Raw genomic sequence first — 14,116 nt, 5'->3', positions numbered from 1 at the left:
ATTAATGGCACAATTTCTCTTCTTCAACGCTGTGCCAAGTTAGATCCTGCTGCCACCTGCGGCTCTACGCAGCCTAATTTAATCAATCCATTTTACGATGATGCATTGCTTTCATCAAAGATGCTACCTTTCATTTGCATCCTACGCAATACAAATATTGGCAGCTTTTATTCAAAACTTATTTTCTGAAAGTGGTGAAGTTCTTTTATTAAACTTGAGCCATGCAGTCACATCTCTAGCTTATACACGAAGAAGAAACTATTGCTTCTTGTGGCGGTCAGTTCCACTGGCAACCGGCTCAAAATCTTTTAGGAAGTTCCCCTCCCACTCGATCTTTTCCCAAACCTGAGCACACTTTATCAACTTGTAGATCAGGTGTGTCTTGCTTTGTGACACACTCTCACAATTGCTGGCTGGCACCAAGCTTGTGTGTTGCACGCGTTTACGTCCCCAAAACCTGCATTTTGCAGAGCGAGTCCCTCTCTGTCTCTTGATTATGCAGAAAAAAAACGGGGAAATAACAATATTTACCTGGATAACGGATGGACGGATGGTCTGAGAAGCCGCTCCGGTTTGTAAAAGCAAAGCTACCTGGAGACCGTATTCCCCCAAATTGGGGTCAATCAACTGCAATATTTTATGAATCAGGGGTAAGATTTGGGCCGGGAAAAACGGAATGAAAAAAAAATAAAAATAAAAATAAATGAGCCTTTATTTTAGAAATCCACTCCCCGCTCTCGTGATCGAAAATGATTCGGATGGGGGTTAAATGTTGCTTTTTAATGTCCAACTGGCTTTGGGGTTGAACTGGTGACGGCAAGCTTTCTGGCAATTAAAACGCTTATGGGTCAGGGAGCAGGAAGGTGGATGGTTCACATCTTCAAAAGCCTGGCACGGAAAAAAAAAACACACAAAAAAACAACAACCCAGCTCGGTGGTTGTCCCAGCCGTCATTCTTTGAAGGCATAAGGGGGATGGGGGGGGTGTTATTAATAATTCCAGTTAATTTGCCTCCAAAAATAAAATAAAATAAATAAGAGCAGGTGTACCTCCTGTGGAAAATGGAGGGTTTTGACGAGCGAATGCGTGGCTGGCTAGAAATCTTTTCCCTCCATCCCTCCCTTTCTTTATTCCTTCCTTCCTTTCTTACTCTCTCCTTCTCTTCTCTCCTTCCTTCCTTCCCTTCTTTCTTCTACCCTCACCTTCCCTTCTATCTTCCTTCCCCTCCCTCCCTCCCTCCTTCCTTCCTTTTCTACTCTCCCCTTCTATCTCCTTCCTTCCTTCCTCCTTTCCTTCCTTCATTCCTCCTTTCCTTCCTTACTCCCTTCCTTCTTTCCTTCCTTCTTTTTCTACCCTCATCTTCCCTTCTATCTCCTCCCTCCCTTCCTCCTTTCCTTCCTTCCTTCCTATTCTACCCTCCCCTTCTATCTCCTTCCTTCCTCCCTCCCTCCTTTCCTTCCTTCCTCTTTTCCTTCCTTTTCTATCCTTCCCTTCCCCTTTATCTCCTTCCTTCCTTCCTCTTTTCCTTCCTTCCTTCCTTCCTTTTCTACTCTCTTTCTATCTCCTCCCTCCCTTTCCTCCTTTCCTTCCTTCCTTTTCTATCCTTCCCTTCCCTTTTATCTCCTCCCTTCCTCTTTTCCTTCCTTCCTTCCTTTTCTACTCTCTTTCTATCTCCTCCCTCCCTTTCCTCCTTTCCTTCCTTCCTTTTCTACCCTCACCTTCCCTTCTATCTCCTTTCTTCCTCCCTCCCTCCCTCCTTCCCTTCCTTCCTTCCTTCCTTCCTTCCTTCCTTCCTTCCTTCCTTCCTTCCATTTTATTAAAAATCAGAATAAAAAAGAGAAAAAGCTAAATCAATACAGATTGTCCTTGACTTACAACAAGCGACTTTGCTTGTCAGAAGGTGGCAACAGGGGATCAGGTGACCATCGTAAAATGTGAGTCAGTTGCCAAGCGTTTGAATTTCGATGATGTGACCCCCCGGGGGTGTGTGGGGGAGGCTGCAACGGTCGTAAGTGTGAGAAATGGTCCTAAGTCACTTTTTTCGTTGTCGTTGCAACTTTGAACGGTCACTAAACGGAACTGTTGTAAGTCGAGGCCTTGCTTTATCTTGGAAGAGGACGCGGAGGATCTCCGAATGTTATTTATCGGCTGATTGAAAATCTTTCCATCCCTTTTTCCGTTAAAAATATCACAACTGGATGTTGCGCTGCGCAAGAACGCTTTGTTGGTACCGACGCGAGAAGTTTGAGCTTCACTCTTGCGGAAAATTTTTTTCTTTTAGAGAGAGAGAAGTCTGGATTAGCCCAGCAAAATCCCAGCTGGGTGCCGAAAAACCACAGGAGGACGAAACATTCCACTCCAGCTGTTTCTTTGCAGCATCAATTTGTGCAGAAAAATTAGATTAATGAGTGTTTCCTGTAAGCGTCCAGTTCCCTACCCAAAAGTTTCTCCAAAAATTTAAAAAAGGAAAGGAAAAAAAATAAGGTTGTAGGGTTGAACAACCAAATCTGAAGACCTCAACAGTAGCGTTGCTGAGTAAGGGGTCTCTGCTAGGGAATAACAGGAACAGAATAACAAGAGTGGGAAGGGACCTTGGAGGTCATCTAGCCCAACCCCATGCTGAAGCAGGAGACCCTAGACCAAATCAATCAATCAATCAGAATAGAGCTGGAAGGGACCTTGGAGGTCATCTAGCCCAACCCCATGCTGAAGCAGGAGACCCTAGACCAAATCAATCAATCAATCAATCAATCAATCAATCAGAATAGAGCTGGAAGGGACCTTGGAGTTCATCTAGCCCAACCCCATGCTGAAGCAGGAGACCCTAGACCAAATCAATCAATCAATCAATCAATCAATCAGAATAGAGCTGGAAGGGACCTTGGAGGTCATCTAGCCCAACCCCATGCTGAAGCAGGAGACCCTAGACCAAATCAATCAATCCATCCATCAATCAATCAGAATAGAGCTGGAAGGGACCTTGGAGGTCGTCTAGTCCAACCCCCTGCTCAAGCAGGAGACCCTCATATAGTACAAAAGCAACGGAATACGAGAATTTATTTACGGATTTATTTTACAAAACAGGAAAACATCATCTCGTCAAAGGCAGAACCAGGCGCCAAACCAATAATAAAATAATAATCATAATCATAATGATGATGATAATGTTAAAAAGCGGCTTTATTCTACCAAAAAGGGGGCGTTGTCTTTTCTTCGCTTTCGCTTTCCCCAAAAAACGAGACGGCCTGAATGTCGGAAAACTGGTATTGTTATTATTATAGTAATAAAATTATTTTAAGCTTGCTTTGGGCTTCCCTCGTCGGAAGGCGTTTATACGCATTGGTTACCCCTTTTTACAGGCAGCCTGAAAAAGTAAAAAGAAAGGGGGGGGGTGGAATCAGAAAGGAAAAAAACAAACAAACCCAAGAGGGCTGTTAGTTGCCAAACTCTGTTTGTGAGTCTCTCTGTGTGTGTTTTGTGCGTGAACAATATTTTGGGGACACCCCATGCTGCAATTTTCATTTATTTTTTTTTTTTTTGGCAAAGCTGGGTTAAAGAGAGGTGTGCGAATTGGGAAGGCTGCCCAACCTCCCACCCTCCTATACAAAAAAAAAAAGGCAACCCTGAGACTCGTAGAATGGGAAGGGGCGACCTGGAGGTCATCTAGTCTGACCCCGCCCGCGTTGAGGACGGCAACACGTTTCTCCACCTCCAGCCTCCTCCTCCTCCTTCCTTCGGGAAAACGTCCCGTCGTAACGGGTCCCCCGGAAGAGATCCAAGCGAAAGGGAAGCTTAGACGTACTCTCTCGCGGCGGTTGTCGAAGGTTGCGATTGTCGGTAATATTGCTGCCCCCTCCTTTCTTCCGGTTTGGGGCAGGAGCAGCTGAGGAAGCTGCCCCCCAGGATCAGCAAACTGGCGGCCGACCAACCCACAAAGAGAGCGGGTCCGAATTCGTACCTGGAAGAAACCGACTTCGTTAAAAAAAACGGAACCAGATTTCTAACAAATCCTTAACCAAAAGTGGGATTCAGCCGGTTCGGCCCGGCTCGAGCGAACCGGCTGTTAACTCTGCGTGCAGATTCCTTACCAATGCTGGTTAGTTATCCTGCGTGAATTTGGATGGTGTGTTTGACTTCCGAGAAACCTAACTTGGTTGCGGCAAGAACGAATGACAGGTAGTTCTCGAATTCACTCAGCGACCGTGCGAAGCTACAACGGCGCTGAAAAAAGGGACCGTTTTTCACACTTACGACCGTTGCAGCGTCCCCAATGGTCGGGTGATCAAAATTCTTGGCAACTGACTCGCGTTAACGACAGTCGCAGTGGTCCCGGGGTTACGCAATCCCCTTTTTATGACCTTCTGACCAGCCAAGTCAATGGGGAAGCCGGATTCACTTAACAACCGCGTCACTAATTTAACAACTGCGGTAATTCACTTAACAACCAAGGCGAGAAAGGTCTCCAAACGGAGCCAAACTCACTTAACAAACGTCTTGCTTAGCAACTGAAATTTTGAGACTCCGTTGTGGTCGTAAGTCGAGGACTACCTGCCTCGGCTTCGCATTCTCTGATTTTTAGAGCTAACGTGCTCTTGAAAATGGAGGCTCCACTGCGGGATGCGAAACGGCAGGCCTTCCGCTGTATTTTGGCTGGGTTTTTTCGTTCTTCAGATAGTTAACCTCCCGGAAAATATAATTTTAGAGTTTTTGAGATGGAGGAAATAAATGTATTTTTGCTTGGTGGTATTTTTGATATATTTTTTTTAAAAAAAAAGAAACTTGGGGCAAACTTGAAATTCGAAATTAGGAGCGGGTAGAAAATGCGAGCCGGATGGATGACCTCAGGGGGACCCATAACTCACTTGGCATTCAGGGGGGTGCTGGGGTTGAAGAAGTCGTGGGTCACCCGGGATGCGTACCACGAAACGGCCCCGGCTGTGCACAGCCCTGCAAGAGAATAAAATAAATAAAATAAAAATAAAAGGGTCAGGGGGAAATTACAGGGAGTTCTTGAGTTACGACCATAATGGAGGCCAAAATTGACATTGCTAAGTGAAACATTTGTTAAAGGAGTTTTGCCCCATTTTACGGCTCAGCACCCCCTTCCTTATTTCTTCCTTCCCTTTCTCCTACTTTCTCTCCTTTCTTTGCTCCTTTGTTCTTCCATCCTCCCCTTCCTTCTTTTACTTTCTTTCTTTCTTTCTTTCTTTCTTTCTTTCTTTCTTTCTTTCTTTCTTTCTTTCTTTCTCTTTTTTCCTCTCTTGTTTTTTTTCCTGCTCTTTTATTCTTTTTCTTTTTTTGATGGCCTGTTTTACTCGCTTTTCCTTCCTTCCTTCCTTCCTTCCTTCCTTCCTTCCTTCCTTCCTTCCTTCCTTCCTTCCTGCCTTCCTTCCTTCCTTCCCTCCCTCCCTCCCTCCCTCCTCTCTTTCCATCCAGCAGCACAATTCCTCCAAACACTCCCACAAGAGGAATTTTGTTCCCTGTTTCACCCCCCACCTCTGACCAGAATGTGGCCACAGGTCCTCCCTCCTTAAAAGAATTCCATAATATCTTTATTTTGGCCCTTGACCAGCATAGAGTAAAAACATGAGATCAACAGACTGTGTTTTTTTTCCTTTTCTTCCTCTCTCCCTCCCCCACTTCTCCCTTTCCTTTCCTTTCCTTTCTCCTGTCCGTCTCCTTCTTTCTTTCCTTCTTTTTTCCCTTCCCTTCCCTTCTTCTATCTTCCTTTCCTTTCCTTCCTTTCTTTCTATCTTCCTTCCTTCCTTCCTTCCTTCCTTCGCCTGTCCCTCTCCTTCTTTCCTCCTTCTTTTTCCCTTCCTTCCTTCTTCTATCTTCCTTCCTTCTTCTGTCTTCTTTCCTTCCTTCCTTCCTTCCTTCCTTCCTTCCTTCTTCCTCTTACTTTTTATCTTCCTTTCTTCCTTCCTTCCTTCCTTTCTTCATTTTTCCACCTTCCTTCCTTCCTTCCTTCCTTCCTTCCTTCCTTCCCTCCTCTTTCTTCTCCTTGCTCTCTTCCCTCCTTTCCCCTCTCTTTCAATCTCTTTCTTCTCCCCGTCTTTTTCGTTTCCTGCCCTTATATTTCTTCCTCCCAATTAATTTTCAGTCTGGGTATCTTTTTTGTTTTTCAAGACCTGCTTCCTCATTTTCCCCTTACCAGCCAGGAGGAAAAGGACGCCTCCTAAAACCGCAATCCAGCTTTTGGCTACGGGGTTGTGGTCCCCCACTTTGGTACACTTCATGCCAATCACGCTGACAATCGACCCCAGGAAGCCCAAGAGGATGGAGACCACCATCAGCGCCCGAGACGTTTGGATGTGAACTGCAAGACAAGGCACCATTGGGTCACGTGCAGAGCGCAACGCAGCAAGAATCAATACGGCCAGTCCTCGACTTACAACGACAAGACCCTCCCCAACATGTCCGTTGCTAAGCAAGACAGGTTTTAAGTGAGCTTCCCCCACCCCTTTTTACGAACTTTCCTGCCACAGAAACCCTGCAGTCCTTAAGTGAGTCACACGGTTGTTAAGCGAATCTGAAGACGATTGCAAAAGCACATCATGTGACCCCCTGGACGCTGTGACCCGTCCTAAATAAGGAGCCAGCTGCCGAGCGTCCGAATTTAAGGAGGGCAGCAACGGTCGTAAGTGTTGAATAACGGTCCGAAGTTACGCGTGCCGAGGTGATGGGCGGTATCGAAATTTGGTAAAGAAATAAAATAGAAATAAACGCAACAAACTCCAATCCAGTTTTTAAAGGATTATCCTGGTGACTTTTAAAGACAGCCACGCCTGGGGTCATTTGGAAAAATTCCCAACTCTATCCAAAAGAGCAGAAGACCACATTAAGCAGGGGGGGCTGGACTAGAAGACCTCCAAGATCCCTTCCCGCTCTATTTTCATCGATGGATTTATTGATGGATTAATTGATGGCTTGATTAAAATAGTCTAGGATCTCCTGCTTGAGCAGAAGGTTCGACTAGAAGACCTCCGAGGTCCCTTCCCGCTCTATTCTCATTGGTGGATTAATTGATGAATTAATTGATGGATTAATTGATGAATTAATTGATGGATTAATTGATGAATTAATTGATGGATTAATTGATGAATTAAATTGATCAATTGATCAATTGATTAATTGATCAATTAATTGATGAATTAATTGATGGATTAATTGATGGATTGATTAAAATAATCTAGGATCTCCTGCCTGAGCAGAAGGTTCGACTAGAAGACCTCGGAGGTCCCTTCCCGCTCTATTCTCATTGATGGATTGATTGATTGATTGATTGATTAAAATAATCTAGGATCTCCTGCTTGAGCAGAAGGTTCGACTAGAAGACCTCGGAGGTCCCTACCATCTCTCTTCCCACGGAAGGATTGAGCTGATCAGCTGGGCAAAAACCATCCCACTCATTTTGGCAAACGCTTGTAGGCATCCACGCCCCTCACCCACACCCGCACATTCCTTTTCCACACCGCTCCCTCCAAGCCTGGCAGGAACCGAATCCACACCAACTAATTTATTTCAAGGGGAAAAAAGAAAAGAAAAAAAAAACCCAGGTCGGGAAGACTGAAATCGCAGCCTTCGAAGCAGGGCAGAAACCCCATCGCATCCCACCCCCATCCCCCCAAAAAAGCCGGATTTCGAGACGCGAAAGTGTCACGCGTGGCGTGGCTGCGTTCCCATCACCCGGGTCCCATAAATAAATAGAGATAGAGAGAAAGAGAAAGAAAGAAAGAAAGAAAGAAAGAAAGAAAGAAAGAAAGAAAGAAAGAAAGAAAGAAAGAAAGAAAGAACCAACCGTCCAGGCAAAGCCAGAGATCTGCCTCCCCCTTCCCTCCCTCCCCTGCCCCCATCGCGAGCCACGGGTGCCTTTTTTTTGCAAGGCGCGTGGGACCCGGGTCCTCTCCCCTCCGCCCCCCCCAAGCAAAAAAGCAGAAATGCCCCGTTCGGGGAAAGCCAAAGATTCCTGCCTCTCCCCTCCCTTCCCTCCCTCCCTTGCCCGGTGCCTCTTTTTTGGTTTTGGTTTTTTGCAACGCGCGTGGGTTCGTTCCCACGACCCGGGTCCTCCCCGACATCCCCCCTCTTAAAAAACCAGAAATGCCCCGTCCAAGGAAAACCAAAGATTCTGCCTTTCCCCTCCCTTCCTCCCTCCCTCCTTTCCCTGCCCCTGTGCCTTTTCTTTAACTTTTTTTTTTTTGCAACGCGCGTGGGTTCGTTCCCACGACCCGGGTCCTCCCGACGCGCCCCCACGCTCCCCAAAAAAGCAGAAATGCCCCATCCAAAGAAAGCCAAAGATTCTGCCTCTCCCCTCCTCCCTCTCTCCCTCCCTCCCTCCCTCCCCTGTGCCTTTTTTAAATTTTTTTTTTTTGCAACGTGCGTGGGTTTCGTTCCCCACGACCCCGATCCCCCAAAGAAAAGAAAAGAAAAAAAGCAGAAATGCCCCATCCAAAGAAAGCCAAAGATTCCTGCTTCTCCCTCCCTCTCTCCCTCCCTCCCCTGTGCCTTTTTTAATTGTAATTTTAATTTTGCAACGCGCGTGGGTTTCGTTCCCCACGACCCCGATCCCCCGCCAAAAAAGAAAAAAAAAGCAGAAATGCCCCACCCAAAGAAAGCCAAAGATTCTGCCTCTCCCTTCCTCCCTCCCTCCCTCCCCTGTGCCTTTTTAAAAAAACATTTCTTTGCAACGCGCGTGGATTTCGTTTCCCACGACCCCCCCCCTAAAAAAAAGCAGAAATGCCAAAGAAAGCCCAAGATTCCTGCTTCTCCCGTCCCTTCCCTGCCCCGGTGCCTTTCTTTTTGGTTCTTTGCAAGGCGCGTGGGGTCCGTTTTCTCCCCCCCGCATCAGGGCGAGAGCGCCTCTGCGCTGGTGCAAAGCGCCTCTGCTCCCTCCCCACGCACCGTCCAGCGAGAGGAGCGACTCGTGGAGCTTGCATTGCACCTGGCCGGTGCTCTGGGCGGCGCAGCTCATCCATAGCCCCTCGTACAGCCCCACGGCCGTGATGATGGCGTCCCCGGCGTAGGAGCTGTGCTTCCACTGGGGCAGAGCCGAAGCGCAGATGGCGCCCACCCAGCCGGCCAGCGCTAAGAAGTAGCCGCTCAGTTGCAGCCCCGCGCTGGCCATCGAGCCCCCCAACTGGACGGGCTCCGACCCGGGCACCGCTTTCGCCTTCGGCTGGCCGCGGGTGGAGCTCGAGCATCCCCCTCCTCGGGGCGGGCTGGCGGGCTGGCTGGCTGGCTGGAGGCGGAGGAGGACGGGCGGCGGCAGCGGCAGCGGCAGCGGCTGGACTCCGGCCAGGATGGGAGACCACCGGGAGAGCCCAGAGGTGGGCGCGAAGCGGCAGCCCGGGAAACAGGGAGCGTTGGGAAGAGCTCGGGAAGACCCCCCCCCCGGGAGAATGGGAGCTGAGGAGGGGGCTGAGCAGTAGACCGGAAAAGAGGAGCGTTTGGATGCGCTTGGGAAGTCCCCCTGGGAGAATGGGAGCTGACTGAGGTGGGGCCTGAGTGGCAGAGTGGAAAAGAGGAGCGTTTGGATGCGCTCGGGAAGACCCCCCCCGGGAGAATGGGAGCTGAGATGGGAGCTGAGCAGTAGACCGGAAAATAGGAGCGTTTGGATGCGCTTGGGAAGTCCCCCTGGGAGAATGGGAGCTGACTATGGTGGGGCCTGAGCGGCAGAGTGGAAAAGAGGAGCGTTTGGATGCGCTCGGGAAGCGCCCCCAGCCCCCCCCCCCGAGAAAATGGGAACTGACTGAGGTGGGGGCTGAGTGGCAGAGCGGAAAAGAGGAGCGTTTGGATGCGCTTGGGAAGCCCCCCTTGGAGAATGGGAGCTGACTGAGGTGGGGCCTGAGTGGCAGAGTGGAAAAGAGGAGCGTTTGGATGCGCTCGGGAAGCCCCCTGGGAGAATGGGAGCTGAGGTGGGGGCTGAGCAGTGGACCAGAAAAGAGGAGCGTTTGGATGAGCTCGGGAAGCCCCCCTGGGAGAATGGGAGCTGACTGAGGTGGGGCCTGAGCGGCAGAGTGGAAAAGAGGAGCATTTGAATCCGCTCGGGAAGTGCCCCCAGCCCCCCCCCCCGAGAAAATGGGAACTGACTGAGGTGGGGGCTGAGTGGCAGAGCGGAAAAGAGGAGCGTTTGGATGCGCTCGGGGAGCCCCCCCCCGGGGAGAATAGGAGTTGAGGTGGGGGCTGAGCGGCAGCCCGGAAAACGGGAGCTTTGGAATGAGCTCGGGAAGCACACACATACCCCGGGAGAATGGGAGCTGACTGAAGTGGGGGTTGAGCAGTAGACCTGAAAATAGGAGCGTTTGGATGCACTCAGGAAGTCCCCCAGGAGAATGGGAGCTGGAGACCACTGAGCTAGCCAGAGGCGGGCATTGAGTATCAGCTTGGAAAACAGGAGCATTTGAGAAGCCCCTGGGAGCAGGGGAGCTGGACTGTCGCCAGGATGGGAGACCACCAGGAGAGCTAGAAGTGGAAACTGACCAACAGCTCGGAAAACAGGAGCGTTTAGATGTGCTCCAGAAGCCCCCGGGGAATATGGGAGCTGGACTCTCACCAGGATGAGAGACCACCAAGAGAGCCAGAGGTGTGCGCTGCCTGTGTACATGAAGTTCAACTTCTATTGCGTATATACACATATATGTGTGTGTGTGTACAATATCATACCATAACTATCCTATCATTAACGCAATATTATAAATACATAATATATATTTAGTTTTGCCATTCCTGTCTGTTCTCCAAATTTTGAGCCTTTATTTCTTGGATTGATTCAGCAAAATTTCTTCTTGAAATACCCTACGATGCCATTTTCGTTTGTGACATAAAAATTGTCCAAATTGTGGTTTCACTTCCAACGGCAATTCCCAGATTTTCTCTCCACGGACCTCTACGAAGTGCTCCGGTCCCTTCAACATCCCCCCCCCAGCCCCCCAAGAATCAGGGTCCAGGGTTAGGGTTCGCTCCCCTCTTCCTGTAGCCATCCACCACGATCCCCGCCCCCCGAAACCTGTGTTTGTTGTCTCCCACAAACCAAAACAAACCACGATTGCAAGAACGAAACTTCTAACCAGGTTGGGAAAAACCGTCACCATCCCAACCTGGAAAACACAAAACAAACGTAAAATTGCGCTCGGCACCGGGATGGCTGGTGCACAAAGGCATTCCTGGCTGGAACGGCCCTCCGCGTGCGCTCAAACACACACACACAAAACACACACACACACACACACACACCTTAAAAAAAAAATTTTTTTTTGCGGCTTTGTTACCAGAAAGAACCTGAGCTGCATGCTAATCAGGTTAACCTTTGCATATCGAAGTAAGGCCGGCTTTGTGTCCGAAGATTGTGGGGGCTGCTTGCCATTTCGCCTGGAATCCGAGTGGGTTGCGTTTGTCAACAAAAAAGCCATTGACACACAACAGGCTGCCTGTGTCCTGCGAGAAATGTGTGTAACTTTTGTCGTTTTTTTTTTTTGGGTGGGGTGTTTTAAAAACGATGCTTCGGACTTCTCCAAGAAAACCGGTTGAAATAATTACGAGTGTTCGTTCATTACAGGTCATCCTTGACTTATAAGTTCGTTTAGTGCCCGTTCGAAGTTACGACGGCACTGAAAAACAGTGACTTGGGACCATGTTTTAAACTTACGACCGTTGGCAGCAGTTTCCCCATGATCAAAATTCAGACGCTTAGCTGAATTTGGTTCGTAATTACGACGGACGCAGCGTCCCCGAGTCACGCGATCAAACTTCGGACCCTTGGCCACCGCTTCGTCTTTACGGCGGTCGCAGTATCCCGGGGAGTCATGCCAACCCCACTTTTGCGACCTTCTGCCGATTCACTTCACAACTGTTAGTAATTTTAACAAGGGCAGTGGTTCACTTAACAAGAAAAGCAAAAAAATGAGGCCCAAACTCACTTGAGAAACATCTTGCTTAGTGACATCAATTTTGGGCTCCATTGTGGTCGTTAAGTTGAGGACTAGCTGTAGAAGCCGTCATTCGCGACGGTTCTTCCTAGGTAATGAATTACGATGATGATTAATCAATGCTTGCGAATTCCTGAACACCTGGGATATTTTGTTTTGTTTCGTTTTTCTGGTGTTTTTAGTAAAGTACAGAAAAATTACATTTTTCAGGCAGGGACAAAGAATGTAAAAAAGAGAATTTGCAAAAAGAATTTGCAAAAAGAGACTCTCAAAAGGGAATTGAGACTCTAATAACGTCCTTCTCCAATGGAGCAATTATTGGACGCTATACAGGTGGTTCTCCACTTATGAAAGTTCATTTAGCGACTGTTCAACGGCACCAAAAAAAAGGGACTTAGGATCATTTTTTTCACACTTACAACCGCTGCAGGATCTCCCCCCCCCCACGGTCACATGATCAAAATCCAGACACTTTTGCAACTGACTCGTAGTTATGACGGTCGCAAGATCCCAAGGGTCACATCCACAGGACTGGATTAGATTTTAAAGTTATGGGTTTTAAGGGGTTTTTATTATTTATACTATTTTTAAATTTGGCAATAGAATAAGTTTTTTAATTGTCGTTTTTAATCTGTATTTATATGTATTTTAACTGCCTGTGAACCGCCCTGAGTCCTTAGGGAGATAGGGCGGTATATAAATTTGAAAAATAATAATAATAATAATAATAATCTGTTTTTGTGACCTTCCGACAAGCAAAGTTAAGTCGCTTCACGACCAGGTAACTAATTTAAAAAACTGTGGGGATTCAACTTAACAACGATGGCAAGAAAGGTCATAAAATGGGGAAATGCTCACTTAACAACCGCCTCGCTTAGCGAGAGAAAACTTTGGAAGTCAACTGTGGCCGTAAGTCGAGGGATAAAGCAAATTTCAGCTGAACTAACGTAACCAAAGCGAAGTTTCACTTAACAACTGGAGCGAGGAAAGTAAAATGGGCCGAAACTCACAAAGGTTTCACTTAGCAACATAAATTTGGGGCTCAATGGCGCGTGGAACTCGACAGGGAGGTCAACCTTACGACCCATTCATTTTAGCGGCCATTCGAAGTTACAGCCAGGCTGGGAAAAACACAAAGAGGCCATCCTCGTCCTTATGGCCGTTTCAGGGATTGGCAACTCCTCCCCTCAACAAAGCCGACCGAGGAAGCCGTATTCACTTAAGGACCAGGCGACGTCGTTCACAATTCGCTTAAGGACCGTGCCAAATGGAATGGACGCCGGTGTTATGAAGTAGGGCGAATGTGTTAGGCCAGGAACGGACAGTCTCCAAGGGCCGCCCCAGCAACGCTGCCCTGCAGTAGTCTAGAGGTGGTGGTGGTGGGGGCTGCTGTGAATTCCTTTGGGATTCTGGGAACTGTCACCCCTCTCACCCCAAGAGGGAGGTGGCCGTAACGGAGAAGCAGCTGACCCGTTAACAAGCCAATTAAGGTGACATCAGGAGGCCGGACGTGCGCGGATTGCTAATGAGAACGGTTAAATATTTCCAACTCGGGGAACAATGGTGGCCAATGGTGCACAGCAAAGAAGGAATTTGTCATTTTGGGTTTTGTATTTCGAAAGGTGCGTTTAAAACTCCCCCCCCACCCCTCTCTCCCCTCTGCAGCTGCCTGCACTAACCAGCTTTCCCTAATCCTGGTTTTTTTTCTGGGAAAAACAAAACAAAACAAGCCAGCATGGACAGACCGAATTCTAAACCACGGTTTGTTAAGAGGCGTGGCGGCAGAACATCCTGCCTCAAAGGAAGGAAGTCCAGTTGTAACGCGAGACGGCAAAACCCGGCTTTAAATGAATGCCGGCTTGCCGAGGGGGAAGAAGGGATGGGGACGATGGGAAGCGTAGTCCAAGGGCAGGCGGCGAGTCACAAATGGCTTGCCGGGGACTCTGGAGGTGACCAAACTCCATCCAAGTTGCTGCCAGGGGGAAATTTGAATTCGCGGCGAGCTTCATGACTCTCCCCTCTGACCCCTTGGCCGGGCTGGGAATGATGGGAGCTGGAGTAGCACCTTAGACTGGGACTTTCCTGCCTGTTTTTTTTTTCCTAGAGAAAATTAGATTTTTTCCCCTCCCTCTTCTTTCTGCCTCGTTTCGCTCGCTCCTTTATAAGAAAAGCTTTCTGTCTGGTTCAATAAA

General features: G+C 48.4%; 1 protein-coding gene across 1 annotated transcript; it reads right to left on the bottom strand.

Annotated features, from left to right (window-relative positions):
* Positions 1 to 3,056: 3,056 nt before the first annotated feature.
* Positions 3,057 to 9,197, bottom strand: CLDN19 (claudin 19). Its single transcript, XM_058161045.1, has 5 exons — positions 8,902 to 9,197; positions 6,155 to 6,319; positions 4,863 to 4,947; positions 3,803 to 3,958; positions 3,057 to 3,364 (listed from the first exon to the last, which is right to left on the bottom strand). Exons 1-5 carry the CDS (start codon positions 9,122 to 9,124, stop codon positions 3,331 to 3,333), a joined length of 663 nt encoding a protein of 220 aa, XP_058017028.1. The 5' UTR covers positions 9,125 to 9,197; the 3' UTR covers positions 3,057 to 3,330.
* Positions 9,198 to 14,116: the final 4,919 nt, after the last annotated feature.

This window comes from Ahaetulla prasina, chromosome 18 (genome assembly GCF_028640845.1).
Source record: "Ahaetulla prasina isolate Xishuangbanna chromosome 18, ASM2864084v1, whole genome shotgun sequence".
Classification (NCBI taxonomy): Eukaryota; Metazoa; Chordata; class Lepidosauria; order Squamata; family Colubridae; genus Ahaetulla; species Ahaetulla prasina.
The sequence above is the reverse complement of the archived record's forward strand: the minus strand, read 5'-3'. Positions and strand labels throughout refer to the sequence as shown.

Excerpts from the sequence above, each read along its gene's own strand:
- CLDN19 (XM_058161045.1), bottom strand. The coding sequence starts at position 9,124 with ATGGCCAGCGCGGGGCTGCAACTGAGCGGCTACTTCTTAGCGCTGGCC. Across the intron at positions 6,320-8,901 it reads GTCGCTCCTCTCGCTGGACG|TTCACATCCAAACGTCTCGG; the intron begins GTGCGTGGGGAG and ends CTTGTCTTGCAG. Across the intron at positions 3,959-4,862 it reads AGCACCCCCCTGAATGCCAA|GTACGAATTCGGACCCGCTC; the intron begins GTGAGTTATGGG and ends GGTTTCTTCCAG.